Here is a 14,684-nt window from a genome sequence, read left to right as displayed (position 1 = left end):
GCAACTTTGATTTGTCCTGAGTTTAAGTAAACGCATTGACCTTTAATTTTGCGCTCTGAAACACACTGAGGCTCTTCTAATAGCTTATAAAACATACTTTTTTATGTTATGTTATAAGAAATCACGGTTACCAAGGTTCATTAGTTAACATTAATCATGTATTAACTAACATGAACTAATGAGCATTAATCTTTGTTAGTATTAGTTAATAATAAAATCCAGCTGTTAGTTCACAGTGCATTAACTAATGTTAAAAGATTTTAATAAAGTATCCGTAAATGTTGAAATTAACATTAACAAAGATTAATAAATGCTGTATAAGTGCAGTTAATGTTAACTAATGTAGTTAACTAATGTTAACTAACGAACCTTATTGTAAAGTGCTACCGAAATGATTATAAACAAACTAAATAAATTACAAAATATTTTACATGTTGCTTTTGTTCTAGAATTTTTTTTTTTTTTTTTTTTGACATTAGGATCTCCGCGAAGGACAAAATAAAGACAGTAAAGTTTGGAAAGGGTTAACGCACAAATGGAGATTAAATATGGATTCGAGGGATGTTCATTCACAAATGAAAACCACTTAAAGAATCAATTCATGAATATAAACTAACCAACGCGATGGCAATCGTGCTCCACTTGTGTACGTCAATAAGCACTCAGCAGGAATTTTCTGCACCACATGACGTGTGTCTTACAGAAGTATCATCACCACAGATATTACAGGAGGAACAACAACTGTAATAACTCTATATCCAATTCTGTGATAAATCGACCCATGCACACGAATAATTGAAAATGTCAAAACAGCTCAACCATGTAACCCAAGTTATTTAAAAAAAATTGATTGATGTTTGTGTGTTTATATATATATATATAAATATGTCTGTGTGTGTGTGATTTTATATATATATATATATATATATATATATATATATATATATATATATATATATATATATATGTATGTATGTATGTATGTATGTATGTATGTATGATATATGTGTGTGTGTGTGTGTGTGTGTGTGTGTGTGCACAAACTCATGCAGTTTATAAATATGATGTTAAAAAGTAGCCAAAAAATAGAAAATTTTGGCCTAATAGTCGAAATGATAATTTATGACATTAAAAAGTCAAAATTGAAATTTATGACATACTAATTCTTAATTTTTTACTTTATCATTAGACATAAAAACAAAAAGTCGAAATTATGACAGGCTACTAAGTCAATTAGGCTATGACCTATAAGTCGAAATTATGAAATAGTCAAAAAAAAAAATAAAAATAAAAATAACCCAAGACAAGAGACTCAATATGTCATAATTTCGACGTTTTATCATACCTATGATTTACAAAAGCATGTTTGTTTTTTCTTTCACGAGGCGAAAATAAGAGTTTGGCGAACGCGCACTGACGCTACCCACAGAAGCTCGGGCGCGCGCGCGCGCATGGATTTTATTACAGCTCACTGAACGTCACTGCATACCTGGATTTGTACTTTTTCCCTTCGTATGTGAATAATATAATCAAGAAAGCGAGATGTCTTCTTCTTCCTCCACAGAGATGACGGCCACTACGAAGATCACTCCTGAGGCGCTCCAGGAACTCCTGCAATACTACAACCTTTCCCGGCAGGAATTCATCGATACATACGACATCCAGCCGCTGGTTTACATCCCTGAACTCCCAGCCGGAGCTAAAACCACATTTGTGGTCGTATACGTGATTATTTTCGTGCTGGCGCTGGTTGGAAACAGTTTGGTGGTTTATATTGTGGCGCGTAAACGCGCGATGCGAACGGCGACCAACATCTTCATCTGTTCGCTGGCGGTCAGTGATCTTCTCATCACCTTCTTCTGTGTCCCGTTCACACTCCTGCAAAACATCTCCTCAGAGTGGCTGGGAGGTCAGAGAAATCATTTACAATCCATTTAATCACTTTAATTACTCATTATCAAACATGGCACGACATGAAGATGGTAGTTGACGATACTATGAAGTCGACAAACACTGACAAGTAATGACATGCTATTCTTCATCTGACTGAAACTAGTTAAACATTTCGTGTTGTTCAGTTTATGAGCTCATATTAGCATAATTAAAATATGTAGTGAATTACTTGTTAAAACGGTGTAACAAGTAACAGCATTGGAGCAGGTGGCGCATATAAAAACAGCATAAAACTATGTCAATTTCAACCTAAAATGTCGATGTTTGCGTTTGTTATTTGTGAACTACAAAACATCAGACGTTATTTTAGGTGAAATTTTATAATAATTCAAACGTTTGAAATTTGGACGTTAAATTAACAATACACAATTAGTGTCGATTAATTCACAGTCAATGTTTTTACATTTTCCCCCATGCATGCTGTTTTTTTTATTTTATTTTTTTATGATGTTATGGAATATTAGTAGGCTATGTTTATGAAATCAGTTGTCACTGCAGGATCATTTAAAATGAAGTACTGAATATAAAAAGGTGATTAAAATGGTGAAACATGAAAAGTTAAATGTATATACAATAAATATTTATATAAAGTTCATATAACCTAAAAAAATGTATGCTGAAAAATATTATACTCATATTAATATTATCTCAATATTCTCTCTCTCTCTCTCTCTCTCTCTCTCTCTCTCTCTCTCTCTCTCTCTCTCTCTCTCTCTCTCTCTCTCTCTCTCTCTCTCTCTCTCTCTCTCTCACACACACACACACACACACACACACTTAAGGCGGGCATACACTATGCGATTTTCGTCCGATTTTGAGCCGAGTTCTGAGTGCCTCGGGATCGGATACACCATATCATGGTTTATCGGCGTAACCCGACACGGAGGTTATCGCACATAACTCACACGTATAGTGTGAGCAGTCGCAGCTCGATGATCGGGCCGTGTAGTGTGTGAGCACATACAACACGAGCTGGCTTTACATCGCATGCGATCTACTCGTTCAGTGTGAGTAGGTAACCTTGCTAAAATCACTCAGACATCGCACAGTGCCCGCCTTTACTCTCTCTCTCTCTCTCTCTCTCACACACACACACACACACACACACACACACACTCTCTCTCTCTCACTCGCACACGGTACTTTGTGGTTCTTTCTTTTAAGTGAAAACCTCCTAAAATTTACCCATTTTTTACATATTATATGTTCACCAATCCTGTAAATAAAGGATGTCGCTTACAAAAAAGCTCCACAAAGTAATGATTTATGAATATAGCAATCATTTTTAAAAAAACAAGGTATCAGCATCGCACAGTGTTTCTGTCTGGCGTCGCTGCAGTGTTTCTAAAGGCAGTTTTCCTGTGGGTTTAATTTAAGAAACACTTCAGGTCTGAATCTAAAGTGTGAATGAGAGAAACTGAGAGCACAGACAAACATTTCCTTCTCTTATTTATTTTATCATTACTGCATTACAACTTCAAAATCACTGAGTGTAAACACTGTTTAACTCATAATCATACAATCATACTAACAACTTTATGCAAATAAGGACAACCAATGGGAGCGCAGACAATGAAGTTCACTTCTGTAGTTAATAATATATTTCACATTTGTGATTTATTATTCATCTACTCCACTTTCTCATAAAACTGTCAATCATGCAGCGTTGAATGTTGTATTCCATGCACTAAGCCAAGAGCTAAAGTTCGTCACACCTGACCGTAGCGAACAACTGCTTTTGAGTTTCTTCTCCACCGCATTAGTTTACGTGTGAATGGAGGTGAATGGAGTTGAATGGAGATGAATGGAGGTGAACGGAGGTGACTGAATGGAGTTGACTGAATGGAGGTGAATGGATGTGACAGAATGGAGCTGAATGGAGGTGAGTGAATGGAGTTGAATGGAGGTGAATGGAGTTCAATGGAGATGAATGGAGTTGAATGGAGGTGAATGAATGGAGTTGAATGGAGATGAATGGAGATGAATGAAGTTGAATGGAGGTGAATGGATGGAGGTGACTGAATGGAGTTGAATGGAGGTGAATGGATGGAGTTGAATGGAGGTGAATGGAGGTGACTGAATGGAAGTGAACGGAGGTGACTGAATGGAGGTGAATGGAGTTGAATGGAGATGAATGGAGTTGAATGAAGGAGAATGGAGGTGAATGGAGTTGATGGAGGTGAATGGAGGAGAATGGAGTTGATGGAGGTGAATGGAGGTGAATGGAGTTGAATAGAGGTAAATGGAGATGAATGGAGTTCAATGGAGATGAATCGAGGTGAATGGATTTGAATAGAGGTGAATGGAGGTGAACGGAGGTGACTGAATGGAGTTGACTGAATGGAGGTGAATGGAGTTCAATGGAGTTCAATGGAGATGAATCGAGGTGAATGGATTTGAATAGAGGTGAATGGAGGTGAATGGAGGTGACTGAATGGAGTTGACTGAATGGAGGTGAATGGATGTGACAGAATGGAGCTGAATGGAGGTGAATGGAGGTGACTGAATGGAGTTGAATGGAGTTGAATGGAGGTGACTGAATGGAGTTGAATGGAGTTGAATGGAGGTGACTGGAGTTCAATGGAGATGAATGGAGTTGAATCAAGGTGACTGAATGGAGTTGAATGGAGATGAATGAAGTTGAATGGAAGGTGAATGGATGGAGTTGAATGGAGGTGAATGGAGGTGACAGAATGGAGTTGAATGGAGGTGAATGGATGGAGTTGAATGGAGGTGAACGGAGGTGACTGAATGGAGTTGAATGAAAATGAATGGAGGTGAATGGAGTTGAATGGAGGTGACTGAATGGAGTTGAATGGAGGAGAATGGAGGTGAATGGAGGTGAATGTGGGTGAATGGAGTTGATGGAGGTGAATGGAGGAGAATGGAGTTGATGGAGGTGAATGGAGTTGAATGGAGGTGAATGGAGTTGAATGAAGGTGAATGGAGTTGATGGAGGTAAATGGAGGTGAATGGATGGAGTTGAATGGAGGTGAATAGAGTTGAATGAAGGTGAATGGAGTTGATGGAGGTGAATGGAGGAGAATGAAGGTGAATGGAGTTGATGGAGGTGAATGGAGGAGAATTGAGCACAAGGTCCAGTGTGACGTACCTTTAATCCTAAACACTTCTGTTTTGTGAGCACGTGTTTTGTGCTCCTCTTGCTGAACATCATGTCCCGTTTCTCTGCGCAGTAACTCACTGTCATGTTGCAACTGCAAACATTCAAAACAAACATGTTCAGTTTAAATTTTTTTAGGTATTTTTGAGACAGAGTTAAATGATGAGATAATTTACTCACCCCCACGTCATGTCTTTCTCTCTTCAGTGGAAAAGAAATAAAGGTTCTGAGGAAAACATTCCAAGGTTTTTCTCCATATAGTGACTTCAATGGGGTCCAACGGTTTGAAGGTCCAACAGTTTCAGTGCAGCTTCAAAGTCTCGACACGATCCCAGCCGAGGAATAAGAGTCTTATCTAGACAAACCATCGACCATATAGACATTTATATACTTTTTAACCACAAATGCTCATCTTGTACCAGCTCTGCAATGCGTAATCAAGTTGAAAGGTCTGTTTAGGAATATAAATGTTTATTTATTTTCATAAAATGTCCGCTGGTTTGTCTAGATAAGACTCTTATTCCTCGGCTGGGATCATATCGAGACTTTGAAGCTGCACTGAAACTCACATTCGGACCTTCAAACCGTGAAATAAACTTTAAGTGCTTTAACCATCCATAAATTGTATTCTAAATATTAGCCATCTTTCGACATCAGTTTAGCACTACTATAAATTGTGTTTTTTTTGTGTTTTTGTGTGTGTTGTATGTGCAGGTGTTCTAGTATGTAAGACCGTTCCTTTTGTGCAGACCACTGCCATCGTAACCGGCATCCTCACCATGACCTGCATCGCCATCGAGAGGTACCAGGGCATCGTCTATCCGCTCAAGATGAAGAGGCAGTACACGCCCAAACGAGCCTACAAAATGTTAGGTAAGGTCAAACACACACACTCGACTGTTTACTTTCTTATTCAAATAAACATGCTGAAGAAGCCCTAAAAATACAATTTGACTTCACTTACGGTCTTAATACACATTCCTGGTGTTACAGTGCAACTTAATTTTTTTTTTTTAATTCATAAAAATGTATTAACATGCTTCACCAGTGAAACGACTCTCACTTTCAAATCCCTCGTATATTTAAGGTCACATCAGTAGGCAGCTCACGAGCTCGTGTCTCTGAGAGTCCTGTGGATCAGTCTGATGTAAATCCCATCAGTCACTGCAGCGTATCGGGCTTTCTAAAGAATGGAGAACATCATTATATCCACAAAGCGCTGTGCTCTCTAATGTGAGGGTTTATATCTGGAGGACCGTGGGCTGATGTATAAAGTTATAAAATTACAAAAAAAAGTATTCCACAAATTTCCAGAAAACATTCCAAAATGTTCTAAATAGATTGCGACTGTTCCCGCCCACTTCTCAGTTCCAAAAGTATTTTCCCATACATTTTTCCATAGGCATTTAAAAAAACAAAAAAAACATGAACCAAACCAACCAGCTGCCAATCACAAACTCTCACACTTGAAACTATTAACCCTGGGTCATTTTAAACCCTGGGACATTTTAAACCCTGGGTCATTCTAAACCCTGGGTCATTTTAAACCCTGGGACATTTTAAACCCTGGGTCATTTTAAACCCTGGGTCATTTTAAACCCTGGGTCATTTTAAACCCTGGGACATTCTAAACCCTGGGACATTCTAAACCCTGGGTCATTCTAAACCCTGGGTCATTCTAAACCCTGGGACATTCTAAACCCTGGGTCATTTTAAACCCTGGGTCATTTTAAACCCTGGGACATTTTAAACCCTGGGTCATTCTAAACCCTGGGTCATTTTAAACCCTGGGTCATTTTAAACCCTGGGTCATTTTAAACCCTGGGACATTCTAAACCCTGGGTCATTCTAAACCCTGGGTCACACTTTTCACACTCGCAACACTTGATCCATTAATACTAACACTTTTTTTTCTCTTCTCTTCTAGTCTATATCTTTTTTCTTTTTTTGAATACACTGCATTGACTAAACTGGGAAGGGTCACAGCACTTCCATATTGTTGTCCTACAGTTAGTTTAACTGCATCTATTGCTCTCCGCATTTGTAAGTCACTTTGGCTAAAAGCGTCTGCTAAATGATTAAATGTAAATGTAGCTTACACTTTACCAGAGGTTAATAATTAATCCTCTAAACTGAGGTTTCACACTGTGCATTCCTAAACCCTGGTTAATGTCCTAATTTGCAGTGTCACTGATTGGATAAACGCCACACAAAATGTGTAACCCTGGATCACGTCACCAGTCTCGAGTCGCACGGGTATATCTGTGGCAATAGCCAACAATACATTATATGGGTCAAAATTATCCATTTTTCTTTTATGCCAAAAATCATTAGGATATTAAGTAAAGATCATGTTCCATGAAGATATTTTGTAAAATTCCAACCGTAAATATATAAAACATGTATTTCTGTGAGTGAATGCAGCACAATCGCCAACATAAATGTAGAACTTTAGAGGAGATTTTCTCAATGTTTTGATTTTTTTGCATCCTCAGATTACAGATATTCAATAGTTGTATCTCGACCAAATATTGTCCTATCATAACACACCACACATCAATGGAAAGCTTATTTATTCAGCTTTAAGATGATGTATACATCTCAATTTAAAAAAATTGACCCATGTGACTGGTTTTGTGGTCACATGTGTTTACACAAGGCTGTAAAACTGCACATCCTCATCGGTCTCTCCAATGTTTTCTGTCACTGTTTGACATTTTCTCCCTAAAACGCTGGAACTAATGTTTATACAACATTTCCGTGACTGTCCAAAACTCATGATTATGAGGCACAAAAGTACAAGACTGAACTTAACAGCTTTAATGAAAGAAAGAACTACAGTGTCATGAAGCACTGCGGATCTAATTAAAAGAGATTTTCTTCGCAGAATCATGGGTAATGTAGTTTTTCCACCAGGAATTATACCGTATGATTACTTAATAAATTACAATAATAACTAAATACCATCTATCCACAGTAGGCCTGTTATCATTAAAAAGCAGTTCCCCAGTGGAGAAAATAACAGCATAAAAACAAATGGTTAAATAAATGTAATCTCTCCCTGTTGGGAAATACATAACTAGCTTTTCATTTGCATGTGCAAATATGAGCGGTTCCCTCGAGGGTTTTTCCTCTGCTAGGTTGGGGTATATGCAGCTGTTCTTCATTAACATGACGGGCTCATGGGAAGAATCCATTAATATCCAGGTTTATATACATGTGCAGGGCTGGTGTGGATCGCTGCGGTCATGGTGGGATCACCGATGCTGTTTGTGCAGCAGTTAGAGGTGAGTGACTGATGAAAGAGCCTCATAAACTGTTTAACTGAAATCACTGCAAGTTAATCACTGTTAACTGAGAACATTTAACAAGGCTAATTGCTTTGACACATGTGAAAATGATCGTTTAGTGAAGCTTGACAGAGTCCGTCAGCTCATTAAACACGCGATGCCACATCACTGTCCTTGAAGAGATTCACTCGAGTGCGGTTCATCATCGCAGGAGTTCATGCGTTATTCATTGATTTATCTGCGCTCAGTCAACATGTTCCCACTCATTTTACTTCTGTAATGTGATGGATTTACAAATGAAAACACAAACTTGCTTTCCCTTCAAAATGCCTTTTATTTACTGACATAACTGTGGGCACATGCAATTGCATTTAAGCAAATAACATGATATGCTTCATAACAATGAAAATCCAGTGGATAAAATCCTGAATATTATGGAAACACTTTGATCGAAGCCTTTATGTATAATGCATTATATTAGCATTCATAAAGTACGTTGTAATGCATTGTTTTCATAAATAATTCAAAATGCATTATAATATTTGCAGATTACATCTGAAATTGGTTGTTTGTTTCAATGCATTATACTTTCTAAAGGTGTAACATTGAGTAGACGAGTATTATAATGTATTATAACTGTGGTTACTATTATTCATGAGATCATACAGTGCATTATAAGGCATAATAAATGACAAACAAGTCATCATTACTCACCCTTGTGTCCTTCAACGCTGTCGGCTGATGTGCAAATGAATTTGAGGAACCTTAATGCCGCTTTTTTCCATTTACTGATGTCTGTCAAGTTCGGAAAGTTACATAAAAGTTTTATAAAGCATCATAACAGTAGTCTAAGAATAGCAGTATAACAACTGCATGATAAAGAAGATGAAAATGAGCAAATTACAGTTAAACCTGTGTGGTTTGCAATTGAATTTTGAATTTCCACCCTCCAAAAATATCTAAACATTTACAAGGATTGACATTCAGAGAGCATTTCTGATTGGCTAAGACGACACACATTTTCAGACAGTAGGGAGATTTTATGCATGCTACTCTAAAATATATTGCCTACAGCTCTTTTAAAAGTCATGCATGCTTTGTATGAATACCAATAAGGTTTCCTCTGTTATCTGTGTTCCTCAGGTGAAGTATGACTTCTTGTACGACCACCATCACGTGTGCTGTCACGAGCGCTGGCATTCACTGGTGCACCGTCAGGTTTACACCACCTTCATGATGGTGGCGCTGTTCCTGCTCCCGCTCGCCGCCATGCTCTTCCTCTACAGTCGCATCGGCATCGAGCTCTGGATCCGCAAACGTGTGGGAGACTCTTCTGTCCTCAGCGCCATGAACCACAGGGAGATCAGCAAAATCTCCAGGTACACTGAAAAAAGTGTAAAAAATAAATAATCAACATGAATGAGGCATTTATATAGCGCTTTCATATGCACTAACGTGTTCCCAACCTATTTTACTTCCATAATACGATGCGTTTTCAGATGAAACAGAAAAATAATAACAAACAACTCATTTTACCCAATAGCATTACATGTTTCCTTCAAATCAAAATCCAGTGGATAAAAATCAAGCTTATTTTTCTGACTACGGAAACACTTTATGCATATAAAGTAAGTGCATATTTAAGCCTTTATGCATAATGCATATTCATAATGCACGTTGTTATGCATTATATCTTTTAATAAATAATCATAACCAGATTACATCTGAAACTGGTTGTTTGTCATGTGTTTTAATGCATTATACTTTCTGAAGGTGCAACAATGAATAGATGAGAATAATAATGTATTATACCTGTGGTTACAATTATTCACGAGATCATACAGTGCATTACAAGGCATAATTAATGCATTAAAAAGGCTTTTAGTGTTACCAATGGACCATCCGACCAGCGCGGAAGGTCTCTACGTGTTACTGTCCTTTTCTCGAGGCAAAAAAGTATTTTTTGATTAAATGCAATACATTTGAATATGTATTCTCTCGTTATTTAATCTGACGCCATAAATGAAAAGGTTTTAATGATATCTGTGCATCATTAAATGTGAGCGAATGTTTGATTATTCCTTTTAACTCTTTAATGAAAATAATGCCAAAGTCAGTTAGAATAATCAAATGTAACAATTTATTATGTCAGGTAAATGTATCATGCCAATTTCATAATCATTTCAAAGATAATCGATACAAAACATCAAATGCTCTGGAATAAAGAGAAGAGATGCAAACCCAACATTAAGATACACATGAGGCTGAGAGATCTCACTCTCTGAAATCTGAATCTGAAATACAGAAAAGGCCCAGAATCCCCTGCTGCATTTCATTATATAGTCAGGACCTCTTTCACTTGGAAACATCTTTTAACAATGGAAATGTGCATTCAGAAGTTACACCTTTGGGGAGTTAGGAGACCATTTGTCTAGAGACCACCTTCCTTTGTGTGTCAGTTATCCCTAAACTCTTAAAAACCTTATTACCTTTTGTTTTACTTATTTGGAAATGAGACATTTGTACCAGTCGCAATGAGACATTTCAAATGATACTAAATATGTATAATACTCACATTAAACCATATATTCTTGGGCGAGTCCTTGGTGATCTTCACATTGGGGGAGAAGGAGAGGGGGATGAGGGAAAGAGATGTAGATTAGGATGACTCTGAGGTGAGACTTTAGTCTCGATAGTGCATGAGGAGGAGTTCAAATGGTAATTTCCAGAGAGGTCCCCTTTGTCCTCTCAGGGTCTGGTCGCTCTTCAACCAGACTGTCCGGCATCTCCTAATTTCTCAGTTCTTACAAGCTCATCACTTTGCATCATGAACAATGCATTGAGTGAATACGACAAGTTTTTCTCGTCAGTTACTTTTAAAAGTAATGCGTTAAAATATTGCGTTACTCCTAGCCTGGCTAACGTCAGACCAAGTCTCATTTGAGACTTGGTCTGGGAACCACATGTTAATTTTCTCGTATTTGAGGCGTGGTTTACGAATGCCCAGTGCCGTTTATTGGGCGCTATGAATGTCTATCAAATGCGCCTGTACGTAGCTCATAGCCAATCGCTTCAATTATACCAGATGACGTACGTAGAGTGACAGAAATTCGACGAGGAAAAAAGACGATGGGTCAAAGATTTATTTGTGCACGATGGCGTTTAGCGAATATTACCGTTTGTGCAAGATAAACATGAGGGTAGAAGGTAACGTCGAGTCTGATGCCATGTTGGATCCATAGATATAAACAAACTGCTTCGGTGTCGTCATCGTCTTGCTGCTCCCTCCCCGTTCTGTGATTGGTTCCCTTTTTCAGGGGAAAATCTGGTCCATGGTGTCCAGACTGCCTAGCAGTGTGAATAAAATCGCGCTGCGAGCAAGGCAGCATGGGGAAACCCAGGCTACGTTACTCCCCTAGCTGGACTTACTTGTTTGTTTTTTTTAATTACAAAATATAAGTAATTCTATTTTTGGCAAACATAAAGGCCCTTTAACACCAAAAGTGAAATACATTTTTGATATATACGGTGGAATTGGATCATCGAAGGTCAGCAGCAAAGACATTGGTTAATAAAGTGAGATTAAATACATAAAGTATATTTGTATTATTTAACATTTAATTAAATCACAGGTTTCCATAATATTCTGACAGTGCATTTCACTGTTTTTATTCATTTTGAGGAATACTGTGTTTTTGTGCCAATGAGAGGAGTAAAAATAACGGGAAAACAAAGTAACTTGCGTTACTAATTTGAAAAAGTAACTGAGATACTTTTTAAGTAATCTGATTACATTGATATTACAGTAACTTTCCTTTTTTGCTGTTCTAACAGGAAGAAGAAACGTGCCGTCAAAATGATGATCACTATTGTCCTTCTGTTCACCGTCTGCTGGGCGCCGTTTCACATCGTGCACATGCTGTTCGAGTACAGTAAGTGTGTCATGGCCATTTACTCCAGAGAGCGTCATGTTAATGCACTCGAGAACTGAACGCGTCTGTCCTGATCCAATCATCTCGCAGCGGCTCCGTGTGAATAATCTGAACTGCACAAAAATTACACATAGTACTTTACTCACCTTTCAGATTCTTTCCATTCACGTGGCAGATCAGTGTAGTTGCGATAACCTGTGGTTACGTGCCATTCCAGAGACTTCTTGGTCACTCGTTCTCGACGCTGAACCCACAATCACTGTTAACAACCCGGATGATTGATCATTAGACCAGAACCACCCACAGGGCACAGGGTTAAATATCTCCACTCTATTTGATTGCATGCCTCAATCAAACACCACTACACGAATATAAGCTCAGACGTCCCTAAAAAACATGTTCTGAGTAACTACAAATAGGCGTCTTAAATCAGGCACGTCCAGATGGTTTTAGTGACGAGCAGGTCTAATTGTTTCGGCTACGGCTGGTTTGGATCTACAAACAGCTTTTATCACATTTTTTCCGGTAAGGACACAGTATAAAGCTGATTACTACAGACCTGCAAACTCACATCAGGTGAAAACGCTGACATGTTTGCAGCTTCTTGCAGACTGGGTGTCAACAGTAGCATTAGCATTTGCCTTTAGCAAAACTCGCTCTACTCCTTTTTCCCATCATGTATCAGATTGGACAGTCATTTATTTTCAATAAAAATGAAGAACATATTCGAAAAGTGGAAATATTGTGTTAAAATAGCAATAAAACATGATTATCGGTTAGGGTTAAGTTTAGGGAGGGCTTTATTTTCCCAATAAGGCGTCATCCATTTTATAATATTAATAATGATTTCTAATGTTATTTTTGCATAGCGTTTAATGTAAACAACACTGTGGTGCAAAAAATATCTGCAACTATAAGTATAAAAAGCATAAATAACTATTTTTACAGTGTAAATAGAATCTAGTTGCCATTTACACAGTGCAAATAGCCACTGCCTAGAAATTAAAGAAGTTTATATAATGCTATAATATATATTTAATGACAATCATTTTTATATTAACATTTAAATGGTGGCTGTCATAAAACGGATTTATTCAAACATACATTCAATATTGAAGAACAGGATAAGTAGAAATACAATGAATATGCAGTATAGTGCATTTATTTAGCAATAAAACAAAATAAATAAAACATCAATATGGCTATAAAAAAAAATCACTTAAAAAATTGTTACTATATAGAAAAATAATATTTGACTGTAAAATAAAAAAAATTGTTATGAAAACATAATATAATATTAATAAATATTATAATATTTGTTTTTATATTACAACCTTATAATTACAATATGAATATTTGAGTTTTACTTTCTTCATTTTCAAATGTTAAACCATAAAAATTGACACAAATCTGCAGCTTCTCTTTTGCTAAAACTGGAAAGCAAATCCACCTTAAAAGCAACAATTAGGGCAACTTTACAGAGAAAGTAAAAAATGATTCGACTAAACACATTTTTAAACACTTTTAAAGTCTCCAGTCTGAGAGGATTGTAAAATAAGCATCTGATGTTAATGTAAACACATATATATATTGTATATGTACATTTCTGAAATACATAACTTATACAGTTTCCTCTGATAACAGATAACTATTATCAATAATATGATATTATAACAGATAACTCTAAATAATAATATGGACTCATGCATTTTCTGTAAAGCTGCTTTGAAACGATGTGTATTGTGAAAAGCGCTATACAAATAAACAATTAATTGAATTAATTGGCTGTCCAATATGAGCTGTCAGCAATAAACCTTTACAGCTTCATGTACCGAAATAAAAATACCTGTCCGTTCTTCATTCAGACGACCTGGAGAAGAACTACAACGAGGTCACGGTGAACATGATCATCGCTGTGGTCCAGGCCATCGGCTTCTCCAACTCCTTCAACAACCCCATCGTCTACGCCTTCATGAACGAGAACTTCAAGAAGAGTTGCGTGTCCACGCTCTCCTCTTACCTGAGGCGTCCCGGCCACCAGGGCGGCGCTATACAGCGGCCCAACCTCAGCGTGCACTTCTCCAAACACCTGAAAACTGAGCCTTTCAGCAGCAACACCACCAGCGGGAACACCGAAGCCCTGCCCGCGCATCGGAGCCGAGTGTTGACCTCGTCTCAAGGAGATCTGGAGATATCCACAGCGTTCGCGGAGCAGAGAGGCAAAACCGCTACATGCCAGCTGCCCGCGAGCAGCTCCTGCGTGACATAAACTCATTATGACATTTGCAGAGGATCTCAGACATTGAGGTGTTCATGGCAAGAAAAACCAGCCTTGAGATAATCTCAATAACTGCTGTCGGATGAGTTCGGGATTTCAAATCCATGATG

The 14,684-nt window shown here is 37.7% G+C and overlaps 1 protein-coding gene across 1 annotated transcript; it reads left to right on the top strand.

The window, feature by feature from the left end:
* Positions 1 to 1,040: 1,040 nt before the first annotated feature.
* qrfprb (pyroglutamylated RFamide peptide receptor b) lies at positions 1,041 to 14,565 on the top strand (the record flags this gene model as incomplete). The annotated part of the gene is made up of 6 exons (XM_084434627.1): positions 1,041 to 1,909; positions 5,789 to 5,947; positions 8,300 to 8,361; positions 9,508 to 9,743; positions 12,199 to 12,296; positions 14,162 to 14,565. The coding sequence occupies exons 1-6, from the start codon at positions 1,543 to 1,545 to the stop codon at positions 14,563 to 14,565; spliced, it is 1,326 nt and encodes a 441-aa protein (XP_084290753.1). The 5' UTR covers positions 1,041 to 1,542.
* Between the last annotated feature and the right edge of the window lie 119 nt (positions 14,566 to 14,684).

Source organism: Rutilus rutilus (genome assembly GCF_951802725.1).
Source record: "Rutilus rutilus genome assembly, chromosome: 16".
NCBI lineage: Eukaryota > Metazoa > Chordata > Actinopteri > Cypriniformes > Leuciscidae > Rutilus > Rutilus rutilus.
This window is presented reverse-complemented; position numbering and strand designations above follow the sequence as displayed.